The sequence below is a fragment of the Canis lupus genome, chromosome 36 (genome assembly GCF_048164855.1).
Source record: "Canis lupus baileyi chromosome 36, mCanLup2.hap1, whole genome shotgun sequence".
Classification (NCBI taxonomy): domain Eukaryota; kingdom Metazoa; phylum Chordata; class Mammalia; order Carnivora; family Canidae; genus Canis; species Canis lupus.
Window position 1 is genome coordinate 19,282,659 of NC_132873.1, and position 23,078 is coordinate 19,305,736.

General features: G+C 37.0%; 1 protein-coding gene across 3 annotated transcripts in view; it reads right to left on the reverse strand.

Annotated features, from left to right (window-relative positions):
* FAM117B (family with sequence similarity 117 member B) overlaps positions 1–23,078 on the reverse strand; it is an 84,972-nt gene that overhangs the window by 33,921 nt on the left and 27,973 nt on the right. For all 3 annotated transcript variants that reach the window (XM_072813435.1, XM_072813434.1, XM_072813433.1), the window contains exon 2: positions 10,939–11,090. In XM_072813435.1, coding sequence (XP_072669536.1) covers positions 10,939–11,090 — 152 coding nt within the window. The remainder of the gene's footprint in view (positions 1–10,938; positions 11,091–23,078) is intronic.

The following is a 23,078-nucleotide window of genomic DNA, read 5'->3' on the forward strand; positions in this document are numbered from 1 at the left end:
GAAGAGTTCGCGCTTCTATCAAGGTAGGAAGACGGGGAAAAAATAAAGAAACAAAAGGCCTCCAAGGGGGAGGGGCCCGCGAGGAGCCGGGCTGAGGCCGGGGCGAGTGTCCCCAGGACAGGAGAGCCCCGTCCCGGAGACGCAGGAGCTGCACCAACCTTCCCGGGTGGAAAGGGGCTCACAGGGAGGTGGAGCAGGACCCCAGGAGGGCGGGGATGCCCTCGGGCTCCCCGGGACAGTAACAGAGCAACTGCGTGCCCAGGAGAGTGCGCCGAGCTCCCTAAGGGCTGCAGCGCGCACGGCGGGACCCGGAGCAGCTCGGGGGGCTCGGGGGCGGCTCCGCGGAGGGGGCTGCGGGGCGGGAGCAGCTCGGCGGGCGGGCTCGGGCGGAGGAAGAGGCTCCGCGGAGGGGGCTGCGTGGCCGGGAGCAGCTCGGAGGGGCTTGGGCGGAGGCTCTGTGGAGGGGGCTGCAAGGCCGGGAGCGCGAATCCAACAGCGCAGGGCACAGGGCACAGGGCGCCGGGACACAGCCCAGGATCCCGCCTCCCCCGGGATAGGCAGAGGCTGGGAGGGCCCAGGACAGCAAGGACGCTCCTGCCCCGAGCTGAGCAGATAGCGGCCCCGCCCCGGAGCCTCCAGGCCCTGCAGACAGAGAGCTCTGGAGTTACTGTGGGAGCTGACTCCAGGGCTCTAGAGCTGGCCCCGCCACTGGGGTTGTTCCTCCTGGGGCCTCACGGGGTAAACAACCCCCACTGAGCCCTGCACCAGGCAGGGGGCAGAGCAGCTCCCCCAAGTGCTAACACCTGAAAATCAGCACAACAGGCCCCTCCCCCAGAATACCAGCTAGACGGACAAGTTCCAGGGGAAGTCAAGGGACTTAAAGTATACAGAAGCAGAAGATACTCCCCCGTGTGTTTTTTCTTTTTTTTTTTCTTTTTTTCTTTTTTTTTGCTTTTTGATTTGTTTCCTTCCCCCACCCTTTTTTTCTTTCTTTCTTTTTCTTTCTCTTTTTCTTCTTTTTTTTTTTTCTTCCTTTCTGTTTTGCTTTTTCTCTTTTCTTTCCTTCTTTCTCTCCTCTCTTTTTCTCCTTTTCCCAATACAACTTGCTTTTGGCCACTTTGCACTGAGCAAAATGACTAGAAGGAAAACCTCACCTCAAAAGAAAGAATCAGAAACAGTCCTCTCTCCCACAGAGTTACAAAATCTGGATTACAATTCAATGTCAGAAAGCCAATTCAGAAGCATTATTATACAGCTACTGGTGGCTCTAGAAAAAAGCATAAAGGACTCAAGAGACTTCATGACTGCAGAATTTAGAGCTAATGAGGCAGAAATTAAAAATCAATTGAATGAGATGCAATCCAAACTAGAAGTTCTAACGACGAGGGTTAACAAGGTGGAAGAATGAGTGAGTGACGTAGAAGATAAGTTGATGGCAAAGAGGGAAACTGAGGAAAAAAGAGACAAACAATTAAAAGACCATGAAGATAGATTAAGGGAAATAAACGACAGCCTGAGGAAGAAAAACCTACGTTTAATTGGGGTTCCCGAGGGCGCCGAAAGGGACAGAGGACCAGAATATGTATTTGAACAAATCCTAGCTGAAAACTTTCCTAATCTGGGAAGGGAAACAGGCATTCAGATCCAGGAAATAGAGAGATCCCCCCCCCCCAAAATCAATAAAAACCGTTCAAAACCTCGACACTTAATAGTGAAGCTTGCAAATTCCAAAGATAAAGAGAAGATCCTTAAAGCAGCAAGAGACAGGAAATCCCTGACTTTTATGGGGAGGAGTATTAGGGTAACAGCAGACCTCTCCACAGAGACCTGGCAGGCCAGAAAGGGCTGGCAGGATATATTCAGGGTCCTAAATGAGAAGAACATGCAACCAAGAATACTTTATCCAGCAAGGCTCTCATTCAAAATGGAAGGAGAGATAAAGAGCTTCCAAGACAGGCAGGAACTGAAAGAATATGTGACCTCCAAACCAGCTCTGCAAGAAATTTTAAGGGGACTCTTAAAATTCCCCTTTAAGAAGAAGTTCAGTGGAACAATCCACAAAAACAAGGACTGAATAGATATCATGATGACACTAAACTCATATCTGTCAATAGTAACTCTGAACGTGAACAGGCTTAATGACCCCATCAAAAGGCGCAGGGTTTCAGATTGGATAAAAAAGCAGGACCCATCTACTTGCTGTCTACAAGAGACTCATTTTAGACAGAAGGACACCTACAGCCTGAAAATAAAAGGTTGGAGAACCATTTACCATTCGAATGGTCCTCAAAAGAAAGCAGGAGTAGCCATCCTTATATCAGATAAACTAAAATTTACCCCGAAGACTGTAGTGAGAGATGAAGAAGGACACTATATCATACTTAAAGGATCTATGCAACAAGAGGACTTAACAATCCTCAATATATATGCCCCAAATGTGGGAGCTGACAAATATATCAATTAATAACCAAAGTGAAGAAATACTTAGATAATAATACACTTATACTTGGTGACTTCAATCTAGCTCTTTCTACCCTCGATAGGTCTTCTAAGCACAACATCTCCAAAGAAACGAGAGCTTTAAATGATACACTGGACCAGATGGATTTCAGAGATATCTACAGAACTTTACATCCAAACTCCACTGAATACACATTCTTCTCAAGTGCACATGGAACTTTCTCCAGAATAGACTACATACTGGGTCACAAATCGGGTCTGAACCGATACCAAAAGATTGGGATCATTCCCTGCATATTCTCAGACCATAACGCCTTGAAATTAGAACTAAATCACAACAAGAAGTTTGGAAGGACCTCAAACACGTGGAGGTTAAGGACCATCCTGCTAAAAGATGAAAGGGTCAACCAGGAAATTAAGGAAGAATTAAAAAGATTCATGGAAACTAATGAGAATGAAGATACAACCGTTCAAAATCTTTGGGATGCTGCAAAAGCAGTCCTAAGGGGGAAATACATCGCAATGCAAGCATCCATTCAGAAACTGGAAAGAACTCAAATACAAAAGCTAACCTTACACATAAAGGAGCTAGAGAAAAAACAGCAAATAGATCCTACACCCAGCAGAAGAAGAGAGTTAATAAAGATTCGAGCAGAACTCAACGAAATCGAGACCAGAAGAACTGTGGAACAGATCAGCAGAACCAGGAGTTGGTTCTTTGAATTAATAAGATAGATAAACCATTAGCCAGCCTTATTAAAAAGAAGAGAGAGAAGACTTAAATTAATACAATCATGAAAGAGAAAGGAGAGATCACTACCAACACCAAGGAAATACAAACGATTTTAAAAACATATTATGAACAGCTATATGCCAATAAATTAGGCAATCTAGAAGAAATGGACGCATTCCTGGAAAGCCACAAACTACCAAAACTGGAACAGGAAGAAATAGAAAACCTGAACAGGCCAATAACCAGGGAGGAAATTGAAGCAGTCATAAAAACCTCCCAAGACACAAAAGTCCAGGGCCAGATGGCTTCCCAGGGGAATTCTATCAAACGTTTAAAGAAGAAACCATACCTATTCTACTAAAGCTGTTTGGAAAGATAGAAAGAGATGGAGTACTTCCAAATTCATTCTATGAAGCCAGCATCACCTTAATTCCAAAACCAAAGACCCCACCAAAAAGGAGAATTACAGACCAATATCCCTGATGAACATGGATGCAAAAATTCTCAACAAGATATAGCCAATCGGATCCAACAGTACATTAAGAAAATTATTCACCATGACCAAGTAGGATTTATCCCTGGGACTCAAGGCTGGTTCAACACTTGTAAAACAATCAATGTGATTCATCATATCAGCAAGAGAAAAACCAAGAACCATATGATCCTCTCATTAGATGCAGAGAAAGCATTTGACAAAATACAGCATCCATTCCTGATCAAAACTCTTCAGAGTGTAGGGATAGAGGGAACATTCCTCAACATCTTAAAAGCCATCTACGAAAAGCCCACAGAAAATATCATTCTCAATGGGGAAGCACTGGGAGCCTTTCCCCTAAGATCAGGAACAAGACAGGGATGTCCACTCTCACCACTGCTATTCAACATAGTACTGGAAGTCCTAGCCTCAGCAATCAGACAACAAAAAGACATTAAAGGCATTCAAATTGGCAAAGAAGTCAAACTCTCCCTCTTCGCCGATGACATGATACTCTACGTAGAAAACCCAAAAGCCTCCACGCCAAGATTGCTAGAACTCATACAGCAATTTGGTAGCATGGCAGGATACAAAATCAATGCCCAGAAATCAGTGGCATTTCTATACACTAACAATGAGACTGAAGAAAGAGAAATTAAGGAGTCAATCCCATTTACAATTGCACCCAAAAGCATAAGATACCTAGGAATAAACCCAACCAAAGAGGTAAAGGATCTATACCCTAAAAACTATAGAACACTTCTGAAAGAAATTGAGGAAGACACAAAGAGATGGAAAAATATTCCATGCTCATGGATTGGCAGAATTAATGTTGTGAAAATGTCCATGTTACCCAGGGCAATTTACACGTTTAATGCAATCCCTATCAAAATACCATGGACTTTCTTCAGAGAGTTGGAACAAATCATCTTAATATTTGTGTGGAATCAGAAAGGATCCCGAATAGCCAGGGGAATATTAAAAAAGAAAACCATAGCTGGGGGCATCACAATGCCAGATTTCAGGTTGTACTACAAAGCTGTGGTCATCAAGACAGTGTGGTCCTGGCACAAAAACAGACACATAGATCAATGGAACGGAATAGTGAATCCAGAAGTGGACCCTCAACTTTATGGTCAACTAATATTCAACAAAGGAGGAAAGACTATCCACTGGGAAAAAGACAGTCTCTTCGATAAATGGTGATAAATAATAGTGAAAGGGAATATAAGGGAAGGGAGAAGAAATGTGTGGGAAATATCAGAAAGGGAGACAGAACATAAAGACTCCTACTCTGGGAAACGAACTACGGGTGGTGGAAGGGGAGGAGGGTGGGGGGTGGGGGTGAATGGGTGACGGGCCCTGGGGCGGGGCACTTGACGGGATGAGCACTGGGTGTTATTCTGTATGTTGGTAAACTGAACACCAATAAAAAATAAATTTATTTAAAAAAATAAAATAAATGTAAAGAAAAATAAATAAATAAATATTATTCTGATGAACAAAAAAAAGTTTTTTCTAAAAGAGAAACGGTAATAGCCAATCATGGTATGATTGATGACAGAGGTCCCCCTAAGAAAGGCATCTAACCCAAACTATAAAGACAGGGAAAGAGATAGGCAAGATTTTATGGAATGGGGGGTGGGGAGGCTGCTATGAGCATTAGCATAGAAGTTATCCAAGCAAATGGTGGAAAAGCATTCCAGGCAAAACAGAAAACCCGAGAAGCGTTAGTGAATAGAGTACACAGGGCACTGCAAGTTCATTATTGAGAGTAGGAGTGTACTTTCTAAATTATTGAAAGAAAAGAAAAGAAAAGAAAAGAAAAGAAAAGAAAAGAAAAGAAAAGAAAAGAAAAGAAAAGAAAAGAAAAGAAAAGAAAAGAAAAGGTTACACAGTCAAGAAATTACTTGTTTTAAAGGATTTCATGATATGACTCTACTTTATTATGCTATAGCCCAGCCTGTTTAAAAAACAATGTATAGAATCACTGACCTAAAGAAATCTGATGTAAACTGTGAAGGACAACAACATCAGTCAAGTGGTAAAACATTTGGAAATTTAGATTGTTTCAGAATCCTAGGCTTAACCAAGAAAGGCAAAGCTACCGAGAAGCCAACTATAGAACTTATATAGAGGTTGTTAAATTTAGGTCTGGGGAAAAAAAAAGATCTTAACCCTTTCCTTCCCTCTTAATATTACCAATTTTAACCAGTGGACCAAGGTTTTATACAAAATAGCAAGAGTTCCTCAAAAAGTAATTTTTTAAAAAGTTGATTTACCTGTTCAGTACTTTCATCTCCTAACACTAAGATACACTGTAGTATTGCTTACATCAAACATACAAAATAGTTATTTCTTTTCTTGCTATAAGTTCCAGATCATTCTTTCAAAAAAAAGGAAACAACCTCTAAACAAGTTTATGGACTTATAAACAACTACCTTCAATAAATCAACATTATTTTAGTCTCTAATTTACCAAGTATTTAATTTTGTTAGGTTTTAATAACAGACCATCTTATAGTTTCTGAACTTGGCTTACAATTTCAAGCCAGTGCATAAAATGGAAAAAAAAGTAAGCTCTGAATCAAAATCAACCACTAAAGGAGGAAAATAGTCTCTGAAATGTAGGAGTTTCCAAGAGAAAATAACATTAGATTTGTAAAAGCAAAAGATGACTGGTTTATGAAACAAACGAAAGAAATGATAAAGAAAACCAGACACCAACCACATGAGTCACAAATTCACAAACTCACACATGCCCCCTGTAAGGTAAAGAAGGCTAGGTGGTTAGGAAAATTGGGAAGAGAATACCTTTTGAGTCAAAATAATGTCAAATAATCCAGCCACACATATACATTTCATTTTATGCCCACAAACTGCTGTAGTCAGAAAATTCAAAAGGCATCCCCCCTGGAAGATTAGGGGAGTTAAATTAGATTAATATAACTGCAAAACAGCTAATGCTGGGAATATAGTCTAAATTTGGAAGGCAAGCTGATAAATGGTCAGTTTTAGGATCTTTAAAAGAACATAGGAAGTGGAGGGACAGAAGGGAGAAGTTGGAGGCAGCAAAGTATTAGGCAGCGTATCAGACTCTAAAGCAGAAATGGTAGATCAGTTTTGTAGACAGTCTCATGGACCAGTTCTGCTCCGTTGGCAATGGCAAGCTAAAGCACTGAACTTGAGAGACTCAGGCTATTTGAGTTCATAGAGAATGAGCAATGTCTGCCAAAGATAGAGGAAAAAAGAAATGATGCCATATATTTACTATCTTTGTGTCAAATAATCATGTGCAATAAAATTTTAATCATCCACTCACTCTTTTTTTTTTTTTTTTCATCCACTCACTCTTATGACCAATGCAAATAATGGGGTAGAGGTAAGGAAGAAGGAGAGATTGACATCTTTAAAAACTTGCTGTCATACTCAATGTTTTTGATGGGTGCCTTTCTCTGTATTTTCCAGAACCTCCTCTTTTCATTCCCACTCATCCTGGAGATGCTGAGACAGACCTTAGAATCATACTTTTTTTTTTTTTTTTTTTTTTAAGATTTCACTTATTTATTCCTGAGAGACACACAGAGAGAGGCAGAGACATAGGCAGAGGGAGAAGCAGGCTCCTCACAGGGAGCCGGATGCAGGACTCGATTCTGAGATCATGCCTGGAGCCAAAGGCGGATGCTCAACCACTGAGCCACCCAGGCATCCCCATTTTTTTTTTTTTTTAATGAAGAACCAGGGCTCAGAGTGGTAACATGATATGTTCTGTCAAAAGTCTAACAGGAACTTCCCAGAAGCACCCATCTATAATATAAAATAAATTACTTTCATCATATTGTCTGTTCTAGCACTATCTGGACCAGGGGTGATTTTTATCAGGGGTGATTTATGAGAGCCCAAGGCCTCTCAACAAGGACAAAAATTGCTAATCAGTCCCAGTAATTGTTAGCTTGAATCTTCGCCAACATAATGCTCCCAGAATCTAACAGCAATTGACAAACTGCCTAACATATGAAACCTACGTGCATCCTTGTTCTGACAATAATCAAAGGTAGTAATTTTAATGATGAGCATTTATTAAATGCACTATGTGCCAGACACTTTTCTAAGTGTTTTACATATATTTCCTAGTTTAATCCTCATAATAATCTTAAAAGATAGGTACTATTATTTTCCCATTTTACAAAGAGGAAACAAAGGCACATAAGTGTCTGAATTCCAAAGATACACAAAAAAGCACATGAAAAGATGCTCAACCTCATTAGTCATTAGGAAAATATAAATAAAACCCGTAAGATACAATTTCATACCTATTAGGATAGCTATACTGAAGAAAAAAAGGAAAATAGTAAGTTTTGGTGAGGATAGAGAGAAACTAGAGCCCTTATACATTGCCAGAGGGGATATAAACTGGTGTAGCCTGCTGTGAAAAAAAGTCTCGCAGTTCCTCTAAAAGCTAAATATATGACTGTCAGGCAATTTCACTCTTACATATGTACTAAAAGGAATTGAAAGCTGAGATTCAAATAGATACCTATAAATCAATGTTCATTTGGCTATTAACAATAGCCAAAATTTGTTAACAACTCAAATGTCCACAAAGAGATAAATGGATAAACACGTTTACCTATATAGTGGAATATCATACAGCCATGAAAAGGTTCAACATGGATGAACTTTGAAAACATAATGCTAATTATAAATATTGGGGGGGCACCTGAGTGCTTGTTAAGTGGCTACCTTTAGCTTGGGTCATAATCCTGGAGTCCTGGGATCAAGCCCCACATGTAGCTCCCTGATCAATGGGGAACCTGCTTCTCCCTCTCCCCTCACTTGTACTCTTCTCTCTCTTAAAAAAAATCTTAAAAAAAAAATCTTAAAAAGATTTACACATATTGTATGCTTCTACTTATATAAAATATCTAGAACAGGCAAATTCACAGAAACAAAGTTGAACAGTGGTTACAGAGGCTGAAGAAAGAATGGGGAGTTAGAGTTTTTGTTTGGGGTGATGGAAAGTTTTGGAAGCAGATAATGGCAATGGTTGCACAACATTGTGAATATAATTAATGCTACTTTATACTTAAAAATTGTAAATTTTATGTTATATATATTTTACCAAAATTTTTAAAAGCTGATCTAAGAGCCACCTGGGTGGCTAAGTCAGTTAAGCACCGACTTTTGGTTTTGGCTCAGGTCATGATCTCCATGTCATGAGATCTAGCGCTGTAGCAGGCTGTGTTCAGCATGGATTTTGCTTGGGATTCTCTCTCTCCCTCTTTCTCTTTCTCTCTCTTCTTCTACTCCCTTCCCTGCTCATGCTATCTTTAAAAAAAAGGAAATCTTTAAAAAGCTCACTTAATTAACTAGCATACATACATACATTAGTGAATCCAGCACCTACCAATAGGGAATTTGAGAACTTGTGATTAATCACGTTAGTGCTATAGTCACTTGCCAAAGATGGGAGCCCACAGTGTAAATGAGAGATCAGAGCGCCCAGCTATTGCCGTATTGTACCTTAGGAGATTCTAATGTGAGCTTTACAAGCAAGATTAACAATATGGTAATTACAAGTTTTCTTTATATTTATACCCTTATTATTCCCAATTTGGGGGACATTTAGAAAAAGGTGAAGCGAGTATGGGGTTTATACTTTAATTCAATGTTGTCAGAGCTAGGTGGGATCCTAGTGACTTATAAGATTGTTTATTCTTACTGGTAAGACAAAATATCTGAGCCCACTGAACCTGAAACTGCAGAGATAACAAGGGTTGCAGAAATGTTCAAGGAAATATATCCACAGTAATTTTTTTTTTTTAATATCCACAGTAATTTAAACATGGCATGTGGATTAAGCAGAAAGGAAGTAGGGACTTATTTCCCATACTACATGCCCTAATCTCACAACCTTAGAGATTTTGAATAAATGGAGAATTTTGTACCACTATTTGGTTAAAGTCAGTTTCTCAAAAGATTCATTAATTTTGAGGAGTATAGCCTCTGTTTTCATTTCTGTATTTGCCACTGGAGTATAAACATTAAGGTAATCTCAAATCCCAAACATCTACCCTAATAGCGGGACACAGTTTCAAGAATATCAGAATAGAAAAAAAACACAACACAACAAGAACATGTGGAATTTTGGAAACCAAAATGCAAATCCAAAAACCACTGCAAAGTGTATTTACTTGGTTCTGTAAAAGGACATTCTCTTCATAAAGTGCTAGGATCAAGAAACTATGAGTGATATAAATTTGAAGTTTAAAGCAAGATAATACCTTAGCTAATTTTCAACAATCAATATAAAGAATCTTTTAACTCTTTAACTGATTCTCATTCTTCATCAGCAATAAAGCTTTAACTGTTCTGCTTATTCATTCCTTTGCAAATAATCCTTGAGTGTTTATTCTCTCAGGTACAGTACTAAATCCTCGAGATAAAAATACAGAAATGGACAAGCTAGACCATGGGTTCAACATCTAGTGAGTATGGGAAACATTAATGATTAGACAAATATTTAACTAACTTTAAATTATAGTAAGTGCTATGAAAGAAACTATACCAAACTAAGATGCAGTTATCACTTGACTTTTTGATCTTGGACCTCAGCTTCCTCATTTGTAAAATCAGGAAGTAGATCTAAGCAATCTCATAAGAACCTTTTATTTTTAGTAATCTCTATGTCCAAGGTGGGGCTAAACTTACAACCCCAAAGATCAAGAGTTGTATGCTCTTCCAAATGAGCTAGCTGGTGCCCCTCTTAAGATTCTTATAACTAAAAAATTTCATTAATCTAAAAGTACAAAATTTTGCATCCAGGGTCTCTTTGTCAGGATACTTACATTTACAGAATTTATCTGCAATGTAATACAATCCCAATCTCCCAACATGGGAAGATTTTTGGCATAAAAATATAAGGTTAGATGGAAAGTAAAGTAATCCTGTTACAAATTCAATATATTAAATATATTCTGATGTTCTAAATAAACAAAGAGGAAATGGGAAAAGTGCATCCATAAATTATCCTTATGTATTGGAATTACTTTGGATATTATTTAAAAGTGCACATTCCCAAACCACAACCAAAGCCTACTACAAAGTATCTGGAAGTCAGGCCTGGGAATCTGTACTTTTGATAAGGTTCTCAGGTCATTCTAATACACACTAATGTTTTAAGTATTTGAACACAGAGTAAAAACAAATAATATTATGAGAAATGGTTTCAGAGTAAAACATTTCATGATAAGAATTTTAATAAACCTACCTGTGTAGCCTTGTCCCTCATGCAAGGAGCAGCTTGCCCATGACTATCACGAGGCCAGTGGCCAGAAAGGTATGGAGCAGCAAGTGTATCCAGAGAGGAAGTACGGCGGATAATACTAGAGGGGCTTGAGGATGGTGGTCGTGTCTTGTCACCTAGATTAAAACAAATATATGTATTTTTAAAATAGATTAGGAAGGAAACAAAGTAGAAACTAAGTTTTAAACTATGTGGAAATTCTCTAACTTAAATATAAAAAACAAGCAAACAAGCTACTAATTCACACAAACTTGGATGAATCTCCAAGGAATTAGAGTGAAAATAGTTATTCTTAAATGGGTACATACTGTATGATTTCATTTATGTAACATTATTGAAATGAAAAAAATTCAGAAATGGAGGAAAGATTAATAGCTGCCCAGAGTTAGAGATGGGAGAGGGAAAATGAAGTAGCAGAAGAGAAGCAGGTGTGGTAACAGGGCAACATAGAAAACCCTTGTGATAAGGAGCTATTCAGCTGGACTCCATGCAGTGCTAGAAATACAAACACACCAAGAAGATTAAACAGTACAGAATTATATACACGCACAAATGAGTTCAAGTAAAACTGGAAAAATCTGAATTAAGAGCAACAGATTGTACAACATCCATATCCTGGTTGTAATATTGTACCATAATTCTACAAAATGTTATCACTGAGGGAGACTGGGCAAAGAAAGTATAAAAAATGTGTATTATTTGTTACAACTGTAATCAACTCTACAGAAAAACAGAAAATAAGACAAATGTATATATACCCATTTAAAAATGTTCATCTTGGTTTTAAGATTAAATAGGTATAATGTACAAAATACTTATTACACCACCTATACTCAAAATGATATAAGGCAGTTAAGGTAAAGTTACAGGAAAGTTCCATTTTCATCAGCTCTATATGACACATACCTCAGGGAGATTTTGTTACAATAAAACTGTATTAACCAGGCTACAGGAGCTATCATTGAAGCCACATATGCAAAAGTCTTTTCCATTTCAAGCTACAGAATATGTATTTAGATGTAAGCAAAAAATAAAAACTAAAAATATTAGAAGTAATGGGAAGTGAGATGGGACACAGAAAAAAACACCTTTTAATCTCCTTTTTTTCTTTTTATGGGGGAAGGAAATAGGCTTAGCTAATTTATGCTTTAAAAGGAAAGAAAGATTGAAAGAGTGAGAGAAAGAGAGAAAGAGAGAGAGAGAAAGGACGCAAGAATGCCAGCAAAGGGGAAAAAAGCTTTAAAATATTAAATATAGAAAGAAAACACTAAAAATATTAAATATAAATATATGTATAAATAAGACTGCATTATAATGCTATCATTCTAGTTCTATATGATAACAAATACCTTGCTAATCTTAAGCCTATATTTGAAAACACTTTGAGATACATCTCTTCTATTTGTATTACATTATGTCTTAGTAAGGATCTTGCATAGTTACAAGTATAAAAGTTCAGCTGCTGGTTATGTGACCCATATTAACAAAAGATTCAATTCCACTAACATAATAGTTACAGCAGCTGTGTTGCTGATAATCATAAAGCTGCTTCACAGATATGCCTCAGATACATAATTTGCTTTCAAAATGGCACAATTATTTCACTAAAACAATGCCTAATTGTTGCAAATGCTAACCATCTCTGTGTATCCTTCCTTTTATAACAAACAGAAAATAAAGAGTACATATCCATAAGTTCAAGAAAGCATGGTCTCACATTATGACAAGTGAAAAGGAATAAATGTCCATGGTCCACAATTTTTTAGTGAAAACTAAAAAAATAATCTCTATGGGGCAGCCACGAGAAGATCGTTCTCAGCTAGGGGGAGAAAAGACACATATATTCGGTAAACTGGGGTTCATTCATCAAAATGAAAATTGCTGAAGTTGTCTGGTACTTTTTTCCTACTATGATGCTGATTCAGTCACCCACCCGTACACTAATCAAACAGACCTTACTATTGGGTCTGATTCCATTTTGAAGATTTTTAATTATCCAAGAGTTGACTTTTCAGCTAGGCCCATTACAATCTTCTATAATGAAATGGGGAATAGAAAAATTATACATGGTCACATGTAAAAATACTAAACATTTTCTTTTTATAACTCCTTTCCTGTAACCCATTCATTTAAACATTTACTAAAGGTGTGTGAGCCAGTGCAAAGCCTTAAATATTTAAAAGACTAAGTTACAGTCTGCTGTAAAGAGTACAGTCTACATTTAGCTTGTCATTATTCCATTTCAATCCAAGTTCCCCAAATTGACAGTATTCGTCCCTAATTATGAGGGAGTTTAAGGGTTGGGAGAGAGCCTCAACAGTCAAAGACAACTCAAAGAATCCCATCCCACCTGAACAAAGGCTGTATTTATAAGGAAATCCAGAGAAAAAAACTCTTTGACAGCCAACAAAACCCTTCTTGATCTGGCCTCTCCAGCCTCACTCTGTTGCCTGTACCACCTCAATTGCTACCTGCTGAATGACCAGCAGTTCCCAACAAGTGCTATGCCCCTGCATGCATCCACACCTTTGTCTCTACTTAGGTATCCCTAGAGATCCCTTTCTTTGGTTTGGCTAATTCATGTTTAACCTTTCGAACTTCAGCTGTCTAAACTGAAATTCAAAATTCAGTTCAGGTATTCCCTCTGGAAAATCTTTCTTAAACAGCTGATACTCAAGCCCAAGAAACACATCAACTTCTAAGTCAAAAGTCCTACTGTGTACTGCCATAGCATGGTTCATAGAAATAGTCTCTTGAATGTTCCACTACAGAATGAGGTTTTGAAGGGCAGGAATTTTACTTCCCCTCCATCCCAATGATAAAGACAGTACCTGATATATATGCAGAGAAGAGAAAGACTTTTTTTTTTTTTTTAATTTTTATTTATTTATGATAGTCACACACACACACATAGAGAGAGAGAGTCAGAGACATAGGCAGAGGGAGAAGCAGGCTCCATGCACCGGGAGCCCGACGTGGGATTCGATCCCGGGTCTCCAGGATCGTGCCCTGGGCCAAAGGCAGGCGCCAAACCACTGCGCCACCCAGGGATCCCAAGAGAAAGACTTCTAATGTTACTATTCTTCATCAACAAGGGCAAGCGTGTGCAATAAATTGTGATATTCTTGTTAATCCAAAGTAAAGCCATAAAATCAAATATTGCCTATTATGAATCACATATGGCATCTTTTAAAAAAAAATGAAACTCATAGAAAAGCTATTGCCAGGTCATGGGAAAATAGGAAGAGGCTGATAAAAGGGCACAAACTTTCAGCTATACAATCAATAAGTAAGGTCTAAAGATCTAACTTGTGACATGGTGGCATGGCTGATTAACCATGCACTGTACAGTTAAAATTTGCTAAGTGCACAACTTAAAAAAGATAAATATTTGAGGTGATGGATATATATATATCATATATATATCTCAAATCATGGTGTGCACTTTAAGTATCTTACCCACCTTGTCAATTATATGTCAGTAAAGCTGGGGGAAAAAAGTAAATTAAAACAAAACAGAGGTTCAAACTTGACTTTGTGTTTTTAACAATCAAGTCTTTTAAAGAAGTTAACCGCAGCAGGGTGTGGCACTAAAAATAGCAGTCAGCGCCTTGGGCTCTGGAGTTCAGAACTCACCAACTATCTATGACCAGTTCTACTGGTTCCTGAGTGACTTCAACGATAATAGTACAGCATCCCAAACCGCAGCCCGTAGGTATTACATTAACCGCTTCAATAGACTGTGTTAAATTTAGGTATATATAGAACTTAATCAGGTACTGGCTTAAAGGCTGTATTCATACTTGTTCCAAAAGAGGGGGATAAAACTCCTTTTTCAAGTATAAAAATGATAAATACTCCTCATAAAGAAACCTAACAGTACAAATAAAAGCAATCCCAACAGGCTACCACTCAGAGATAACCATTTTAATGAGTATATCAAAATTTGTCTACCACTCACACACACAATTTTATATAAATGAGGCTCCATTAGGGATGCTATTACTTATTGTTGAGAAATAAAATGGGCTTGTTGAGGACCTATTTCCATTGCAATAAATATAAATCTATAATTCATTACAATTTTTAATAGATGTATGCTATCCTACTGATGGATATACCTTGACTTAATCCCATAATGATGGACATTTCCAGAGGCAGATATAGGTCTTTTTACATTTAATTATCTCTCAGTGAAAAAATTTCTAGATATCAAATTGTATATCTAAGGACATACCTAAGTTAAAATTTTAAGTACTGCCACATTGCTTCCCACCAGAAAGGATTTTGCCCTCACAAGAGTATTCATTTACCCACATTCTACAGTATATTTTATTAATTTCTGCCAATCTAAAAAAAGATGAAAAATAACATTTTATTTGCATTTCAATTATTACTTATAAAATATTCATTTACTGGCAACTCGTTCTTTTATACATTACCAGTATTTTAAAAATATTACTCCTTCCTTTTCTCAATTTTATAGAGATCTTTTCTTCTGAATAAACATTTAAATTAAAGGAGTTCCTTCTGTTTCATTTTAGCTTTTCTCATTAATTTCAGGAAAATGGGGCAGCCTGGGTGGCTCAGCAGTTTAAGCACCTGCCTTCCGCCCAGGGCGTGATCCTGGAGTCCCAGGATCGAGTCCCACGTCAGACTCCCTGCATGGAACCTACTCCTCCCTCTGCCTGTGTCTCTGCCTCTCTGTGTGTGTGTGTCTATGATGAATAAATAAATAAAATCTTAAAAAAAATTTTCAGGAAAATGTAGTCAATTTTGTGTTAAATAGTATGCAGTCTGATTAAATTCCTATAAAAGTATATGCCTATTCATCCACTGTCTAAACTTATACACACACACACACACACACACACACACACACTTCCCTTCCTTCAAAATGTCTGTGGAAAGAAATACCAGCATAGCTAATTTTATTGTGTTTTGCTTTACTACGTGTTTTTTACAAACCGAAGGTTTGTGGCAACCCTGAGTTAAACTCTATCTGTGCCATTTAAAAAAAAATTTTTTTTTTAATTTATTTATGATAGTCACAGAGAGAGAGAGAGAGAGAGAGAGGCAGAGACATAGGCAGAGGGAGAAGCAGGCGCCATGCACCGGGAGCCCGACATGGGATTCGATCCCAGGTCTCCAGGATCGTGCCCTGGGTCAAAGGCAGGCGCCAAACCGCTGCGCCACCCAGGGATCCCTATCTGTGCCATTTTTTTTTTCTGTGGCATTTTTTTAACAGCATTTGCTTACTTCATGTCTCTTGTGTCACATTTTGGTAATTCTTGCAGTATTTCAAACTTTTTCATCATTATATATGCTATAGCATCTCTGATCAGTGATCCCTGATATTATTATTGTAATTGCTTTGGGGCACCACAAACCACACCTATATAAGGCGGTGAACATAAATGTTGTGTGTTCTGATCGCTCCATTGACCAGCAGCTTCTGCCTTTTCAAATCTCCCTCTCCTTGAGCCTCCCTATTTCCTGAGACACAACAATGTTGAACTTAGACCAATTAATAACCCTACAATGGCTTCTATGTGATCAAATGAAGAGTCCTACATCTCTAAATTTCAATCAAAAGTTAGAAATGATTAAGCCTAGTGAGGAAGATGTGTCCAAAGCCAAAAGAAGGCCAAAAGCCAGACCTCTTGTGCCAAACTGTTAGCTAAGCTGTGAATGCAAAGGAAAATTTCTTGAAGAAAATTAAAAGTTCACTCTCGTGAATATTTGAATGATAAGAAAGCCAAACAGCTTTATTGCTGATATGGACCACGTGTTAGTGGTCTCGATAGGTGATCAAACCAGTCACAACATTCCCTTAAGTCGAAGCCTAATCCAGAGCAAAGCCCTCACTCTCTTCAATTCTATGAAGGCTGAGAGAGGTGAAGAAGCTGCAGAAGAAAAGTTGGAAATTAGCAGAGGTTGGTACATGAGGTTTAAGAAAAAAAGCCACCTTGGGGCTGGCTCAGTCAGTAACTCTTCATCTCAGGATTGTGAGTTCAAGCCCCATGTTGGGCATGGAAAGTACTTAAAAAAAAATGTTTAGGGAAAAAAAAAGAAAAAAGCCATCTCTATAACAAGTACAAGACGAAGCAGCAAGTACTGATGTAGAAGCTGTACCAAGTTATCCAGAAGATCTAAGATAATACCAAACAGATTTTCAACATAGATGAAACAGCCTTATATAGGAAAAAAGATGCCATGTAGGACTTGGTTAGAGAGGGGTCAATGCCCGGCTTCAAATATTCAAATGAGATGTTGACTCTTTGTTAGGGATTAATGTAGCTGGTAACTAAGATGAAGGCAACGCTCACTGATCATACTGAAAATCCCTGGGTCCTTAAAAATCATGCTAAATCAATTCTGCCCATGCTCTATAAATGGAACAACAGAGTCTGGATGACAGCATATCTGTTTACAACATGGTTTACTGAATATTTTAAGCCCACTGTTGAAACCTACTGCTCAGAAAAAAAAGACTCCTGCCCAAATATTACTGCTCACTGACAATGCACTTGGTCACCTAAGAGTTCTGAAGAGATATACAAGATTAATGTTGTTTTTGCACATGCTAACACAACATCCATTCCACAGCCAATGAATCAAGGAGTCATTCTGACTTTTCAAGTCTTATTTAAGAAATACATTTCATAAGGCTATTGCTGTGTGATTCCTCTGATGGATGTGGGCAAAGTAAAATTGAAAACCTCTGGTAAGGATTCACTATTCTAGATGCCATTAAGAACACTCGTGATTCATGGGAAGAAGTCAAAATATCAACATGAAGGGGAGTATGCATGGATTCCAACCTTCATGGATGACTTTGAGAGGTTCAAGACTTTAGTGGAGGAAGTAACTGCAGGTATGGTAGAAACAGAAAAACTACAATTAGAAGTCAAATCTGAAGATGTGACTGATTTGCTGCAATTTTATGATAAAACTTGAACAGATGAGGAGTTGCTTCTTACAGATGAGCAACTGAAAGTAGTTTCTTGAAATGAAATCTACTTCTGGTGAAGATGCTATGAAGACAGTTGAAATGACAACAAAAGATTTAGAATATTACATTAACTTAGTTGATAAGGCAGCAGAAGTGTTTGACTTGAATTCTGGAAAAAAAATTCTACTGGGGGTAAAACTGCTATCAAAAAGCATCACATGCTACAGAGAAATCATTCATGAAGGGAAAAGTCAATCAATGTGGCAAGCTTCACTGTTGTCTAATTTTAAAAAATTTCCATAGCCACTCCAAACTTCAGCAACCAAGACTCTAATCAGTCAGCAGCCATTAACATCAGAGGAAGACCCTCCACCAGCAAAAGATGATTTGCTGAAAGCTCAGATGATGGTTTGCCTATTTTAGCAATGAAGTATTTTTCAATTAAGATATATACCTTGGGTTTTTTTTTTAGACATAATGCTATTAATAGGCTACACTGTAGTATAAACATAACTTTTAACATGCACTGGGAAATAAACAATCTGACTCATTTTATTGCAACATTCACTTTGTGGTGGTGGTCTGGAACAGAACCCACAATGTCTCCAAGGTATGCTTGTATCCTGGACATAAATCCTTTGTCAAATATATGGAGGTGGAAATTTTTTCCTAGTTTGAGGTGTGTCTTTTCATTTTCTTAATGATGTTTTTTGAAGCAATTTTTTATTTCAATATAATATAAATTTATCAACTCTAACAGTTTATTTCCTAAGAATTCTTTGCCAACCTTAAGATCAAGATTCGCTCCTAAGTTGTCTTCTAGACATTTTTCAATTTTAGCTTTGACATTTATTTTTGATTCATTTAGATATTTTTTTGTGTATAGTCTGAGGAACAGATCAAGGCCTATTCCCCCCCAAACACACACACATTTATTTCAGACCACATTTTTTGAAAATACTATACTCTCCCCTACTGAACTAACTTAGGAACATTTACTGAAATGTGGAATATTTCTGGATATTCTACTCTATTCCATTGATCTATATCCCCTGTCCATAGGCAGTATAGCATAAGTTCTTCAACTTTAAATAGTTATTTTTCAATAGTTTGTCTACTTGCATTTCAATATAAATTTTCTTGCAGTTTCATATAATTTTTAAATGTAATAGTAAACAATAAAATTTTACGTATTGATATAAATTTTAAGACCAGAATAGGAGTCACTGAAGCTAAAATCCTTGGTTCATTCCTGATCTTATGAGGAAAGAAAGATGTTAGCTATAGGCTTGCTTACACACACACACACACACACACAATAGTCTTTCATTAATAAAGTTATCCTCTAGCTCTAGTTTCCTAAGAGTTTTTAGCAAGAAGGGGCGATTAATGTTGTCAAATACATTTTCTGCATAAGCTGAATCATCATGATTTTCCAACTTTGCTATCAGATAACGGCAAAATACAGTCAATTCTCCTTTTTCATAGTATTTATGTTCTATAGAGTCTCTAATGAACATTAAAATAGTGAACCCTGGGCAACCCCGGTGGCGCAGCGGTTTAGTGCCGCCTGCAGCCCGGGGTGTGATCCTGGAGACCCGGGATCGAGTCCCACGTCGGGCTCCCTGCATGGAGCCTGCTTCTCTCTCTGCCTATATCTCTGCCTCTCTTTCACTCTCTCTGAACAAATAAATAAATAAATAAATCTTTAAAAAAAATTAAATAAAATAGTGAACCCTGAACCACTGTTTTCAGGGGAAATCCAAGGTTAGATCTATGAGCTTCTGATCGCAACATTTTCATCAATCAATTAATAAACAGCTTTGTTTTATGTGTTTCCGTTTAAAGACACCTTATTTAATATACAGGATTGATTCATAAACATTGAAATCATGGCCAACATCACTATAATTCATGCCTAAACAAAGTTTACCTAGCACACATATTTTCTCCATAAAGCACATGACATTCTTCTTGTTTAGGAACACTAGACAGCATGCCAGCACTAGTTTGGAGGCTATTTTATTTATTTTATTTTTTATTATTTACTTTTAAAGGCTATTTTAAAGAAAAATCAACGAAAAAGCAAAAAATGAGAAAAATGTAATACTAAGTAGACTGTGAAAAGAATACTTGTTTACAATATGAGAACTGAAAGAAGGCAGAGTGTTTTGTTCAGCCTTAGCTAGGAATATATACATCAGGTGACTCAAATTTTTCACTGAATGTACCAAATGTCACAAGTATTGATTCTGGAGTTACAAATAAATTTTAGATAGTGAACAAATTTTCAAATATGGAATCTTTGAATAGTAAGGATTCACTGTATACTTTTTTTTTTTTTTTTTTTACAATCAAACCAAATCTGTATACTTGGCATAAATTCTAGAACTTGTGTTTACATTTATGAAGGATGTTAGTTTTCTTAAAATAGCTTTGTATGGCTTTGATATTGGAGTTACATTATCTCAAAATGAGAGTAAAATATTTTCTATTTTCTGGAAGTGCTTAGGGACAATTGGTATTATTTATTTCTTTAAAGTTCTATAGAATTCATGTTTGAATTTATCTGGACAGTTTTCTTTATGAGGTTTAATTATGAAGTCAATCTCTAATTGACATAGGGATAAAGGGATATTCAGATTTTCTATTTCTTCTTGTGTCAGCTTTGTTAGTTTGTCTCTTGCAAGGAATTTATCTACTTCATCTAAATTGTTGAATTTACTGGCATAAAGTCCACAATGGTCCTTTATTATACTTTTAGTTTATGCAGGATCGGTAATAATACCCTCTCTTTCATTACTGGCATTGGTAATTTTGTATCTTTTTTCGCTTCATCAATCTAACTAAAGGTTAGTCACTTTTCTTTATCCTTTCAAAGAACCAGTTTTTTATTCCATTAATTTTTCTCTATTACTTTATCAATATTCTAAGTCACCAATTTCTGTTTTATTTCCTTCCTTCTTTCTTTTTAATTTGCTCTTCTTTTGCTAACTTATGATAGATGCTTAGAAAATTACTGATTTTGGATTTTTCTTCCTAATATAAGCATCTTTCAAAACTATACATTTCCTTCTAGGTATGTCTTAGCTGTATCCCAAATAATTTATGTTGCTTTCATTACCATTCAATTCAAAATACTTTCTAACTTCCCTTGTGGTTTCTTCTTTGACCCATGTATTATTTAGAAATGTTTTTTCAATTTCCAAATATTTTCCATAGAGCTTTCTGTTACTGATTTCTCATTTAACTCTGCGGCACTCAGAAAACGTTTCTATATGATTTCACTCCTTTTAAAGTAAATGAGACTTATCTCATGGTTCAGCATATGGTTTATCTTGCTGAATGTTCCATGTACAGTTGAAAACAATGTGTACTGTGCTGCTGTTGAGTGCTCCATAAATGCAAATTAGATTATGTCTGTTCGTAATGTTGCTTGTCTTCTAACTAATTTCTGATTTTCTATCTACTTGTACTATCAATTACTAGGAAAGGAATGCTGATCATTGCTTCAGGAATTCTGAAGCTTTACTAATAGAAACACACACTGTAAAAAATACATTCTTATAATATAAATTGATCCCTTTGTCATTATGCAATATCTTTCTCCTTATTCTTGTCCTATTTATTTATTTATTTATTTATTTATTTAAAAGATCTTATTTATTAGACAGAGAGAGAGAGAGAGAGAGAGAGAGGTAGAGACACAGGCAGAGAGGGAAACAGGCTCCATGCACGGAGCCTGACATGGGACTTGATCCCGGGACTCCAGGATCAGGTCCTGGGCCGAAGGCAGGCACTAAACCGCTGAGCCACTGGGGCTGTCCTCTTGTGTACTTTAAATAATAATCAATACTCTAGCTTGTGTTCAATTCTGTACAGTGTGTATTTTTCCCACTTTTTAGTCTTTGGTTGCATATAATTGAATCTTGCTCTTTGTTAGCTCAGTCTGATAATCTCTGTGTTTTAATATAAATGCTTAGACCATTTAATATTGATATGGTTACCTAATTTATTTTCTATTTGTCTCATCTGTTGTTTTTCCCTCTTTTCCTAAATAATTTTGGCATGAGTATTTTTAGTAGTTCAACACACTCTACCTTCAAATTATATCACTTTGTATATAACCTGAGACTTTTAGGACCGTACGTTTTCATTGCTGCCTACTGTCCTTTGTGCTACTGTTGTCATATATTTTATGTATATGTTATTTATACCAATATTACTATTTAGCTTTAAATAATTATTCTCTAAAAAAAAATCAAATGATGACAAAAAAAGTCTTTTATCTTTCTATTTCCAGTGCTCTTTATTCCTTTGTATAGACCCAATTTTTTTAAAGATTATATTTATTTATTTGACAGAACAAGAGACCAAAGCGAGCACAAGCAGGGGAGCAGCAGGGAGAGGGAGAAGCAGGCTTCCTCCTAAGTGGGGAGCCCAATGCAGGGCTCCATTTCAGGGCCCTGAGATCATGATCTGAGCCAAAGGCAGACACTTAACCAACTGAGCCACCTAGGCGCCCCTTGATCCAATTTTCTGATAGCCTTTTCCTCCCACATAAAGAACTGCCTTTAATATTTTAATATTTTTTGTTTCATTTTTCTTTTTTTTTTCTACCTTTAATATTTCTTGTAGTGCAAGCTTGCTGGCAAAGAATTCTATCAGATTTTGTACATATGAAAAAGTATATAGCTTTCACTTTGATGGATACTTTTGCTGGGTATAAAAATTCTATCTGGGTTTACAGTTTTCTTTCAACCTTCTAAAGAGGACCTTCCATGGGATTAAGGGATATAACTTCCAGTTATAAAATAATTAAGTCACAGAGATGAAAAGTGCAACACAGGGAATACAGTCATTAGTATTGTAATAACATTATATGGTGACAAATGGTAAGTATACACTTATGGTGAGCACTGTGTAATGTATAGAATTCTTGAATCACTGTGTTGCAGACTTGAAACTAATATAATTTTGTATGTCAATTAAAGTTCAAGTTAAAGAGGTATCATTTCATTCTGTTGTCATATATTATTTCCAGCAAAAAATTTGCTATCCTTTTTTTCCCTTTGTACATAAAATATTATTTTCCTCTAGCTCCTTAAAAATTTTTTTCTCTATCACTGTTTTTTTAGCCATTTGATTA